Here is a 12,680-nt window from a genome sequence, read left to right on the forward strand (position 1 = left end):
CAGCACTGGTAGCAACAACATCTCAAAACATACGTGAGAATCATTCTCCCTTCGGTCTTCAGAGAAATCATGAAGGTTGGGCTGTCACAGAAAATATTAACACACTCCCTTAAATACATGCACAGCATACTTGAGCTGCAAAAGGCTTTAATAAAAGAAAATAGTAGCTCTTAATCTAATATTGCATTTGCCAAATGTATAAAAATCTGGCAAATGCAATGTTTAAGTCTTTGTTTTACCCTCATTTTTTGGACTCCTGGGTCTTTAAGTTTCTAGACAGTCACACTGTTGTTGTAGTTTTTCCTCTGTACACCATTTTACCTGAAATATGATTGAAGTGCAGACTTTCATCTTCAGCAACTGACAAGCAGCTTCATGGCCAGGTGAGACCTGTTCCCTTGTTATTTCATGAAATAATAAGCAGGTAAAGAATCTGGAGTTAATTCCAAGAGTTAAGTTTGCATTTTGTATCATTTTGCTGAAACTGTCACTCTATATAAGTGAAGAATACAACAAAAAACAAGATCATAAAGATAGCAAAAAGGTTTAGAAGTGACCAAATCAACAATCAACAACCTGATAACTTAAGAAAATAGTCATTAGGAAGAGATAGGTGCATCATTGTCAGACTCTACAACGAAGATACATCTTCATACAGATGATCTGCAGCAATCTGCAAACCACTGGTTCCAAGACAAGTAGAGAAAATTAGACTTGGGGAAAACATCTATAATAGGATACAAAGACCTGCAAAAAAATTTATTGACATAAATATCTGAAATTGTGTACAGAAATATCTGTACACAAGGGTAAAGGCTGAAAATCAATATTAGATGGTTGTGATCTTCGCGGCCCCAGTTCATCATGTCATCCACAAATGCAGGGAAAACTTATGTATTTTTTCTGCATGATAAAGAAATACCGCGTTGCACATAAACTGCACAAAATAAAATTACAGAAAATGTTCTGTTAGCTCATTGTGCACACAGTCCTATGCTGTGAACCCACTGTATAAATCATACATTTCTACAGTAGTTAGTAAAAAAGGAAAAAACGGGAATATTCTGTAATTTAATTGTTTATCTATTACTTAGTTACTTTGGTTAGTATGCATGGCCATGGAGGAGATCTTTATCGGCAGGAAAAGACGCAGGAGTTGCGAAAATACAGTGAAAAGTTTAAAACTTGTGCACTCCTTCACATTTTCCAAAGCCACGCTGCGGGCCAAATAGAGTTTTTGGGGGGCCTGTTCTGGCCCCCAGGCATTATGTTTGACACCCCTGGTCTAGATCAAAGAAGTGCAGTGATCAAAACCTGACCAATCACTCTGTTTGTTTGATTCAGTGTGTTTATGCCTGCCATAGCGTAAACCAGCTTCGGTGGGTGGTGGGGCATTGCTCACCGTTAAGAAACTATCAGTCAAATGCTAACTGTTTGGGATTAGGAAACCCATGCGAGGGGCATTTCTAGATAACAGCCATTTGATAAGTGAAGAAAATACCAACTCTTTCTAACCTTCACACCTACAGTAAGAAACCCTGACCTCCAAAGTGTGCTTGACAAAAGTGAAACTCAGCTTATTTCAGTGGCCTTTCCCCATTACCACCCCAGCCTCACTCATGTGACCTCCTCCTCCCCTTTCACATGCTCCCACACTCCAACTACAGCTATGTATGGGCCAAGGGTTGGTGGGGGGCTGTGCGGAGGATGACAGGGGTGAGGTTACAGCTGCAGCACCCGTCTTGAATGACTGAGCTGTAAATGTGTCTCTTTCATAAACTGTGCAGTATCAGTGCAGAGGCTCTGGCCAATGAGGCTGCAGTAGGCACTAAAATGGCCAAGCCAATGGCTTAGTGTCTGTGTGGTATATAAAGAGGGGCCAGAGACCTCCAGAGTTGGGTGACCCCTATTTTGGCTGTGGTGAACAGGATCTGATCCCAAGGACTGTTACCTCTGTACTTGTCTGGTGTGCAGGTAAAGAAATGATTAGTTTTGTCAATCATTTAAAGAAGAGCAGACGCAGAGATATGGATGGATTTGGAGAGCAAGCCAAGCGTTTAAAATAGCACAAACAATTAGTTCTGGCTACTTTTTCTTTTAATGAAGAGCTGTGGACATGAAGTCCATGATGAAATCAAAGGTTATTGTGCAACAAATCTGGTACGTTTGCATCCATATGATGCATTACTAGCTATCACAAGTCGTTGAATTTCATCAAATTATTCTTCGTTAAGATTAAGCTTAAAGATCATGCTTTAACATACTGACAGACAGGCTGTGGTTCCAGTGATAACTTGTGTCACTCCACTCTTTATTCTTCCTCTCTGCATATGATTTTCTTTTGGACAGTGATTTATGTGGACAGGTGCTTCGCAGTTTGATACATGTAGAGGAGACAGTCTGAAGTCCCCCATGTGTCCTCTGCGACTTTTGCTGTTTCAAAGTTACACTTTTGGTGCTTTTTGGCTGTAAACTAATCAGAAAATTGTCACAATGAAAGGGATTACTGATTTAAAGAACAGCTAATTTTGTAAATCAGTTTGGGACTGAGGTGCAGATCATATTTCATGTGATGTAACTAGTGCGTCACTGCATGCATCAGTACGTATTCATGTTGAACAGCTTATCAGGTAATGAGAGTAACAAGAGTATGTCCATATATATTGTTGGATCGCGGTAGCTGGACAAGTCTGCTGCTAATCAGGCTTCTTTCAGCTTTGTGACAATTATACTTTTGCAGTAAGCCTGTAGAGAAACACAAAGACCTTGTAGTGCTTTCAGTGACCACCCCTGTGCTGGAACTGACCAGTCAAGTTTTCATTTATGTGCATTTATGTGCCAATGTGCAATCAGGACAGTTGTGATTGTTCGTATAAAGCTTTGCTTGTAGATACTGAGGACATAAAGGGTACACAGTCAGATGTACTTGTGCTAAAAATACCCAGCCAACAGGCACTCCTCCCTGTACTCTGTTTCAAACTGACATCTGAGCTGCTGGAAATTGAGTGACACTTGTTACCAAGATTCCTCTGCCGACACCGCTTAAAACTTGCAGCTGTCACACAGAATATCCCATATCTCCAAATGCTGCAGAAGTTTTGTGACTATTTAGATCACCTCCACAATCTCCAGATGAAACTGTTTATTATCGTTCCAAGATTTAATCAAAGGCTTTTCCCTCACTTTGCAGTGTTAGAAAGCAATCATGCCTTTCGGAAACACCCACAACAACTTCAAGCTCAACTACAAAGTTGAGGAGGAGTTCCCAGATCTCTCCAAGCACAACAACCATATGGCCAAGGTTCTGAGCAAGGAGGTATATGGCAAACTGAGGGACAAACAGACACCCAGTGGCTACACTCTGGATGATGTCATCCAGACTGGTGTTGACAACCCCGGTGAGATATGTTTCATATCAGATAAAGAAATCTGTTTAATTTGTGATTAACATTAGCCATAAAAACTCATTCTTTCATTTCTGTTCCCTCTAATAATCCCCCCTCCCGACACACACTTCTTCCTTACATTCTTCAGGTCACCCCTTCATCATGACTGTCGGCTGTGTTGCTGGTGACGAGGAGTCCTATGAGGTCTTCAAGGATCTGCTTGACCCTGTCATCTCTGACCGTCATGGTGGATACAAGCCCACTGACAAGCACAAGACCGACCTCAACCATGAGAACCTGAAGGTATCGCAGATTTCATGGAGGAGAAGTACTTCAGTCACACAAGTCTTCAGATGAACTGATTTAATGGTTTAATGGCACATCTGTGCATTGTTTTAGGAACTCTGTTATTTATTTATCCTTTTCACCTAAAACTCAAAGTTTATTTGTCTTTAGGGTGGTGATGACTTGGACCCCAACTACGTTCTGTCTAGCCGTGTTCGTACTGGTCGCAGCATCAAGGGATTCACCCTGCCCCCGCACAACAGCCGTGGAGAGCGCAGAATTATTGAGAGGCTGTCCATTGAGGGTAAGCATTCAAAGGAAAAGGACCGTGTCTTTGAATTTAAGCGTCCAGTGTCAGTTTGGACAATATTATCCCTGCTTTGCTCCTAACTGCAGCTCTGAACAGCCTGGATGGTGAGTTCAAGGGAAAGTACTACCCCCTGAAGACCATGACTGATGCTGAGCAGGAGCAGCTGATCGCTGATCACTTCCTGTTTGACAAGCCCGTGTCTCCCCTGCTGACCTGCGCTGGTATGGCCCGTGACTGGCCTGACGGCAGAGGCATCTGGTGAGCATTGTCATTAAGTGTTAGTAGGCTGAATGTGAAACATATTCTCTAGAAATCTTTTGTCTGCATTAGCTGTGTGCCCCGCTAAATGTGAAACTATATCTGCAAAGGCACAACGAAAACAAGACCTTCTTGGTCTGGGTGAATGAGGAGGATCACCTTCGTGTCATCTCCATGCAGAAGGGTGGCAACATGAGGGAGGTGTTCAGGCGTTTCTGCGTTGGCCTGCAGAAGGTATGCAGATATAACAGGCCTCGGAAAGCCGGGATGAAATGAAAACAATTGCTCCGGATGTTTCCACGACTATTCTTCTTTCACACCTGCCAGATTGAGGAGATCTTCAAGAAGCACGACCATGGCTTCATGTGGAACGAGCATCTCGGCTACATCCTGACCTGCCCCTCCAACCTGGGCACTGGCCTGCGTGGTGGTGTCCATGTCAAACTGCCCAAGCTGAGCACACATCCCAAGTTTGAGGAGATCCTCACCAGGCTGCGTCTGCAGAAGCGTGGCACAGGTAAACACTCATACGCTTGTGGACCAGCTTGAACAGCCCAGTGAAATCTCCACTGCGACTCTGATCTTTTGCCCTTTCTCTTTAGGTGGTGTGGACACTGCCTCTGTGGGCGGTGTGTTTGACATCTCCAACGCCGACCGTCTGGGCTCCTCTGAAGTGGAGCAGGTCCAACTGGTGGTTGACGGTGTCAAGCTGATGGTTGAGATGGAGAAGAAGCTGGAGAAGGGAGAGAGCATTGACAGCATGATCCCAGCCCAGAAGTAAAGAGGGACAATCTTCCGTTTTTCTCGTGACCGTTCATGTGTAATCGAGCCAGCGGATGGACGCGCAGAGGAAACAGCTGCTCACCTAGAGACTCTTGACTCTGCAAACTTCTTTTTCTTCTTTCCTGCTTTTTCTTCTCTCTGTCCTCTTTTTTTTTTTTTAAGTTCTCCTGTGTTGGTTGGTAACATCCTGGGATCAGCCTCCACTGAGCTGGGCTTGCCTGGCAAATGTGGCATCACCTACTTTTTGTTATAAAAAGTAAAGATTATTGAAGCTGCTCATACTGCTCAATAAAAAAGTGCCCTGTAAAACAACTACACGAGTCATGTTTGTCTTGTTGCAGCATAATCGACAGATAGACGTTTTGGAAAGTAGTAGCTTTGAAAACAAGATGGCAAAATGACAGAAAAAATTGCCAACATCAGTGAATTTTATTCATCTTCAGCTCCATGTTCTCCTTACGCATCACACCCACTCATTTCAGGTTACAGTTTGCTTCTGATGGGAGGAATTAAACAGTAGAAGAGAGTAAAATTACTCATACAGGTCAAACTGTCTGTGTTCTTAAGTCTCTTTTGTATGTAACATTAACTGTATCCAAAATCAGTTTTGAAATGACAGTGAATGTTAAATACTGAGCCCCTCGGGTTTCTAATACTGTCATCATCCACCATTTAAACCATTTAGACCAGTGATACACCTTCTCCGAGCAGGTATACAAGCATTTACCCAAACACTCACGTCACCAAAACCTCTTTTCGAGAATTTTTCACAGTAGAATCCCCCTTAAGACAATGTTCATCCATCTTATACTATGAGTTAGTTGTTTAACCATAAGTTATTTGCTTTTTTCTCTTTTTTTCAACCCATTTAGTTCAAAAACTCCAGCTGAAAGGCTCAGCAAACAACCTGAAACGTTTCTATGGCTTGAATGCAGACAGGGACTTGGAAATTCAAGTTAAAACTGAGTCAAACTGCACAATTTATTCCAACTGCAGCTGTCCTCGTGCAGGGTCTAAATCTAGAACATTTTTCTCATGTATGAGGTGCACTCAAAGTGTTCACAGACTCCTGTTGTGCAGCATGGTACGGTCATGTGTACATAAAAGATGTCAAGTAGGACTTTATGAGACGGGATTCCACATTTTGTCTCTGTCAACATGAAAACCTGTGATAGACAAAGTTCTGTAGCTAGGCTTTTGCACTTTGTACCATGGAGCTGAGGCAGTGTGTGGGCGTCTTCGACCCAACATTCAGACCCAGGATCTGCCATGAATTTGTCCCTCAGTGTCATATTATTTTTGGGTTTTTACCTCACAACATAAAGTGCCTTGAGGTGAATTTTGTTGTGATCTGGTGCTGTATAAATAAAATCAAACTGAACTGAGTATTTCCAATGTAGAGTTCTATAGTAACAGCCTACTAATCAGCTCAAATGCACGTGCAAGCGTTTGGACCATAATCGGTGCTCACCGCCTGCTCTGCTACACAGAACTGCGTCTCTGCAACCTTGTCTTCCTGACTGCAACGAGTCTTGTAATTCTTTGGCTGCACCTCATACTCTACGTTGTGGTACGTTTTACGGCATATCCAAAGACTTCTATGAACTCAAGATGCCCTCTTGAATGAGTGCTGAAGCTATCCTGTTGCAACAAGGTGGAGTGAAGTTACTGTGTCTCACATGAGCCCTTCTGTTACTTTTTGTGAAAGGGGGGTGGGGGATATTCTGGCATTTCATTTAGCAACTCAAGTCTGAAAAGTGACTGTGTGTGTCTGCATTTCACAAAGCTTCCAGTCCAAGATGTGCATCACATTTCATTTTTTCCAGTATAACCCAAACTTTGAACTCATGCAAGATTGCAGCTTGGTTTTGTTCCCCATTATCACTGACAGAAACTGCTTTAAACTAGAATTACTTCCCTTGCTCTAGCTATAAATAAACCTTGAGCTCTAAGATATATACTATATTCATATATTTTATATACAGCCATCAACTGACTGATATAAATCCTGTTTTTTTAATGATATTATTCTAAAAAATAAATAAAGTACCTGTGCAAATATCCACAAATTGAAGTGTTTCACATTTAAGACATTGGCGCCTTCCAGTGGCTAGTTCTGGGTATTACCTATACAGGTACACTGGAAGGAGCTGATTCAAGTCAAAGCAAAGTGCATTGAGGTCTATATTACCTAATGCTAATATACACCACAATGAGAAACGTCCAGGGAGAGGACAAGGACAGACTCCTGGTGTCCACTCTGGTGTCTGCTTCTCACCCTGAGGGGGAGGGCAGGTCAACATCGACTTCCCCTGCTGGGCTACGTGAAACAGCAAACACCAAACTGGACTGAAAAATGTAGAACAATGTGAGAGAGTCGATGATGGCTGACCATTTCCCTGCAATAAAGAAAGACGAATGCTCGACCGGATAAAGTTGGTGGTACGTATGGAGGCGGCAAACAGAAGGTCAGCGATCCCTGTAAAATGTAGGGGTGGGAATGGAATGGGGTGGGGCTGGGCGGTGGGGGTAGGTCACCATGAGCAAAGCCACAACTGAGAGACAGTATTAACAGTAAATCAGCAGCCAAACAATATGATCTCTGTAGCCTACGCAAATATCACAGTACATTATTCACTAAAAACAGGGAGGGAGAATAGAAAGCTCTCGCACTTTTCTCTCTCTCTTTTTTTTGTTTTTTACTTTTTTACATTAAATGTGTATTGTATGAAGGCGCTGGGGGTAGTTCACTTTAAAGGCAACTGGACTAACAAGAAGAAAACACTGTCCACACTGCCTTCGCCGTGCCTTTCCGAATACAGAGCGCTCCCCCCTCCCCTGATCCCCACGGTCATCAGTAATGGACAGAGCAGTTAATACACTGTACCACAAGAAAAAAATAGAAAAAAGAAAGAGGGCGGGCGTTAGAGGAGTGCACGCCGCCTCTGTGTGTGTGACGGTGAGTGTGTAATCTGAGCGCTTGCGCTGCTGCTTGGCCCATCCACTTTTTGGCGTTTCCCACCAACAGAACTGAGGCGACGACTAAAGTGAGATCACGACTGAGGTGAGATCGCACGGCACGGAATAGAAGCGGCAGAAGAGCTGCCCTGCACTGAAAATACACCAGACATACTGAATCTCTCTAAGTCTGTGGTGGGGTGAGTGACGGCCCACCTCTTATTACAAGGCTGCTGAAGAAAAGTGAAGGTTGGTGAAATCTAAATGACTCGGTTGGGGGTCGGTCACAAATACTGAACGTCACTGATTTTAACCAATTTTAGCTCCTGTATTTATTATAGAGGGTCATTAAGGACAACTTATTACACCGAATTATCCCAGCAAACATACTGAAATATAAATGACGGACACAGCCAGAGTGAAATCAGGAAATGGGTTTTAACTTTGCATTCTGAAGCCTCAATGGTAGCTTTGTGACAGCTGCTTTAATAGAATCTTTTAGCTCACACATTATTGCAGTGGACTGCATACAGGTCATACAGACTAATACATGGATACAGCCTCTGTTGCTGAGCTATTGGTTTTTGGACTATTCAGACAATACTATATTATTTGCCAGATTATTTCATTATAAATTATCCAAAAGGTACCAATACCACAAACATAGTTCAAAGATCCAGTTCAGTAGCTCATATTAACAAAGATTGGCAGACGCCAATGAGCTACAGCTGCCCGTGTCGGCACATCTGTAAACACATCTGTAAAGGGTCTGTTAAGGCCAACACTGTTTCTGTACCACAGTGCAAGCATGCTTTTTAGTGCTGTGAAGAAGATGAGAGTCTATGGAGATTGATTCACATTTGGAGCCTGCCTCAAGTGGCCACTAGAATAACTGCAGCTTTTGGCACTTTTTTTCATTACTTGAGGTTATAACTTGGTTACTACTGGTAATGGGAAAAGAGCACCATCTGTCTTCCCTTTTTTCAAACCATGTGATTGACAGCTTAATTTTGACTGTAACTGATTAAGCATAATGTAGTTTTAGTCATAATTTAGGGGTCATAAATTCGTTTAGATTTAGTTTTTCGTGTTTTCACTGGTAACAGTTGCTCCACACCATTTCCAAAGGATTTTTTTCTTTGACATCAAATGCAAAATGTGTCCACATGTCTGATCTTCTCTTCCCCCCAAGCGCTGGATATTCTGATTCTCGCATCAGAAACAGGGAGCATGACAGCTAGCTGTAACGTAGTTGTACCCTTTCACAGTGGCAGATCATATATGTGCCTCTAACCTTTCTACACTTCTACACAACTTAATCAGGTCTGATTGGATCTCATCTCTCCAGAACGTTTTCATATCAGTTTTATCTGTGGATGAAAGTGCATTTCATCACTGTTTTTGTCCTCCTGCATTTTTATTTAGTTATCGCCTTGTCTGAAAAAGCATTTTGTTGCTGACTCTCTGTGATCAACGATCAGCTGATTAGGATAAGAAATGTTTCCCTCGTGGGAGAATGTTTCGTCCGCTCTTTGTAATCAGCACATTTTTCACTTTGGAACTATTTTTCAACCCATGCTGAAATGTTTGCTGGGATAATAAAAGGAGGAAATCAGATTTAGCGTTAAAGAAGACTGAAAAATGGAGGTTGACCAGTTACTACTGACCGACATTAGCCAAATTTGAAGCGTCTGCTCTCGTCACTCAGAGAAACTAATGTGACTGAGAGGCCATAACTCCATGCTGCACTCAGGCTTCTGACTGGCTGTTTCAACGGCCCGTCAACCCCCTCCCCTGACCTTAATCCGGCGTGTTTGTCACTGCTGTATTTACCCGACTCAAAGCAACGTAACACTGCGGCTGCTCGTCTGATTGCTGAGTTGGACCATTTCCTTGTTTGTGCATGTTACTATTTCAACAGGATAACTATCGGTGAGGGGGGAATATTGAAAATTAAAAAAATAAAACAGTAACACAATGTAAAGGTGACATATAAAAAAAAAGTTTTAAAAAAAGGATGGACGAGGATGTCAGACAGACAGGAGGTGATTTTCTGCAGTGGTGAAAGTGACAGTGTGTAAAAACAATGACCAGAACAATAAATAACAAAATAAAGAGTCATTATGGCTAGGAGTAGCAATAAAAAATATTCCACGTATTCCATCTGATCCAGGTCCAGTGGGAGCAGCAGCTCAGGGAAGGGAAAGCTGAGCTGTGTTGGGTAGGGTGGAGAGAGAAGGAGGCAGGGGGGAGGAGGGTGGATGTTTTAGTCTGTATGACTTTACGGATCAGGTGTGTGTCTATCAGAGTGTATGTGTGTATGTGTGTGTGTGTGTGTGTGTGTGTGTGTGTATATGTGCATATGTGCGTGCAGGGGGGAGGTTAGTCTTGAAAGAGACAGAAGGAGACGTCTTTTCTTTCGGGTCCAGCCCCTCACCTCTTCTCTGTTTTTTTGTTTTCCTTTTTTGATTTCCTTTGCACACACACATCAACACTCACACGGAACCACGCACTCGTATGCAAACGCACCCTCTCAATCAAAGTTCAAGGTCCTTAGAGATTTGGGTGGCAATGTCCCGAAAAGCTAGCGGCGCCCCCCAGAGTCGCGTGTAGCGCACCCCGTTAGAAGTCTCCGAGGTGCCTGTGGAAAGATGGCACACCTCGGCCTCGAAAGCCACGCGGCCCCCTGCCACGCCGTGGGTGCAGGAGAGCAGAAAGGGGCCGGCATGGTGGACCTGGCAGCCACATCCGAGAGCTGCCTCCCGCAGAGCCAGTACCACCTCCGCAGGGTCCCGCCGCCCGCCGCCTCTCAGATCCCAGCCACGTCCGACGGCCCGGGGCTCGGACGCTTTTTGATACCCAGGTAGATGGCAACTGAGGAGAGGGAGGGAAGAACAGGAAAAAAAAAGGTCAGACATCTGACATCCTCTCTGTTTCCAAACGCTATCGACACAGGCAGAACCTTTATGTACTTACCTTGTGACCGCAAATCTCCTGATTCCCTCAGATTCATTTGTGACCCTGTTGGACAAACAGGCAACGTAAGAGGTAATCCACCAGAGCACAACGAGCCTCATGATGAGACGGCATTAACAAGTGGATATTACACAGTGGAACTGAGCAAGCATCAGCAACAACAAGCATGTGATGTTGCAAAACAACTTGTCCTCACAAAGGCACTCCTCACTCACTCACGACTTCTAAAGCATGCAGATATAAACAGTTTCCTTCAGCTTCTGTGTTACAACGCTTTCATTTTACTTACTTTCATTTACTCAACTCCACACGGAGAAAACATTTAATGATTTTTACCCCACCAACCACAAACTGGAAACACTATTCCTACAGGTAGGCACGGGATGCTAGTGCATAGTCTTTATAGTCTTTATAGACGATGACACTGATTCTTCCTTGATTGCAACCATGCTTGAAAACAAGTGTGTGGGACCTGGACAGAATGAAGACCATTCACGAGGCATGCAGACAAGCAGTATGAAAAAAAGTCAGGCATTTCTGAACTTGAGCAAATTCCGGTGTGAGCAGGCAGACAGGAAATGGGCGGCACAGGCAGACAAGAAAGAAGAGAGAGACATGGAAACTTACTAACTGTTTTTGATCCTTGTGGAAGAGTACAACCCGAGACTGATTTGTTTGAGCCCTGGCGCTTGGACGGGTCAAGATTGACCCTGATGCCATGACACGGAGAAAGCAGAACGAGATAAAGATGGAGAAAAAAGAGGGAGTAAAGGGTAAGAGCAGGGGATTTGGGGGAGGAGTAAGAGAGAGTATAAGTGAATCACAGGAAAGCAAGTGGTGGAAAAAGAGTGCAGCGCTGCAGCTGATTGGCAAGGATGAAGCTGAGGTTTGATAAGATTAGACATGTGTGATTATGATGACTAGGAGGGAGAGGGGAGCAGAGGATAATCCAGGGCTGCAGCAGGGCTTGCCGAAAGGCCTGGGTGGATAAAATGTTTTGATAAGCATGGATCCATACCCAGGCTGTGCTCAAGACGAAACACAGAACTTTACATCAACTCTACATGACTTTGTTTCATTTATTTGAGGTCCTTGGTTTGAGTTCATAAAAATCTTACACCAACTGGAACAGTAAAGAAAATCAAAAAACAAAAACATCATGTGAGAGACACGTGTGTCCAATAACCATATAAGAATATGGAAATTGAATAAAAGCTATGCAGATATAGCAAGGGCTACACTACGAGGTAGTGTAATAGATTCATTAATAAAGACTGTTTTTTACTGCTCAAAATCAATAAGATCAAGTAAAATGGATGTCTCATGTCAGGTCCGTAGTGAACCAGCACAGAGGTTTTATCCTTTTTTGTTCTTGTGCATGTTTATGGATTAACACAACTTCAGTCACTAGTGAGAAGCAGCAGTCCAAGACAAATGGCAGCAGCCGTCTTGACTTCTTTGAGAAGTGAAATTTCCCAACAAGTACCCTCCCCCAACGTCACATTAGCACAACATAATACCAACATAGCGTTAGCTTAGCATACAAACACATGTATATTGGGGGTGTCCAGATTGAATGCTGCATTCTCCCGAGGACCCGGCCTTCGCGGTCTATGTGGACCGGGTACTGCTCCTTTCTATCTAAAATATAACAGGACACTGGAGTAAATTCTCGACCATCTCACACTTCTGTTTAATCAGTTTTCCGTTTGATGTTTATTCAG

The 12,680-nt window shown here is 43.3% G+C and overlaps 2 protein-coding genes across 5 annotated transcripts in view; one reads left to right on the top strand and one right to left on the bottom strand.

Moving 5' to 3' along the window:
* Nucleotides 1-1,834: 1,834 nt before the first annotated feature.
* On the top strand, nt 1,835-5,334 carry ckma (creatine kinase, muscle a). Its single transcript, XM_003449801.3, has 8 exons — nt 1,835-1,974; nt 3,191-3,398; nt 3,535-3,689; nt 3,843-3,975; nt 4,068-4,239; nt 4,350-4,473; nt 4,567-4,756; nt 4,842-5,334. Exons 2-8 carry the CDS (start codon nt 3,206-3,208, stop codon nt 5,018-5,020), a joined length of 1,146 nt encoding a protein of 381 aa, XP_003449849.1. The 5' UTR covers nt 1,835-1,974; nt 3,191-3,205; the 3' UTR covers nt 5,021-5,334.
* A 98-nt stretch (nt 5,335-5,432) lies between these two features.
* The window catches only part of mark4a (MAP/microtubule affinity-regulating kinase 4a), a 33,002-nt gene continuing 25,754 nt past the window's right edge, over nt 5,433-12,680 (bottom strand). For 2 of the 4 annotated variants that reach the window (XM_005454582.4, XM_005454581.4), the window contains exons 16-18: nt 11,584-11,666; nt 10,957-11,001; nt 10,638-10,854 (exon numbers count right to left, since the gene is read on the bottom strand). In XM_005454582.4, the coding sequence (XP_005454639.1) occupies nt 10,790-10,854; nt 10,957-11,001; nt 11,584-11,666 (193 nt within the window). In that variant the 3' untranslated portion in view covers nt 10,638-10,789. Of the gene's footprint in view, nt 10,855-10,956; nt 11,002-11,583; nt 11,667-12,680 lie in introns of all 4 variants that reach the window. The other 2 variants (XM_005454579.4, XM_005454580.4) reach the window with 1 other exon arrangement.

The sequence above is a fragment of the Oreochromis niloticus genome, linkage group LG10, assembly GCF_001858045.2.
Source record: "Oreochromis niloticus isolate F11D_XX linkage group LG10, O_niloticus_UMD_NMBU, whole genome shotgun sequence".
Taxonomy (NCBI): Eukaryota; Metazoa; Chordata; class Actinopteri; order Cichliformes; family Cichlidae; genus Oreochromis; species Oreochromis niloticus.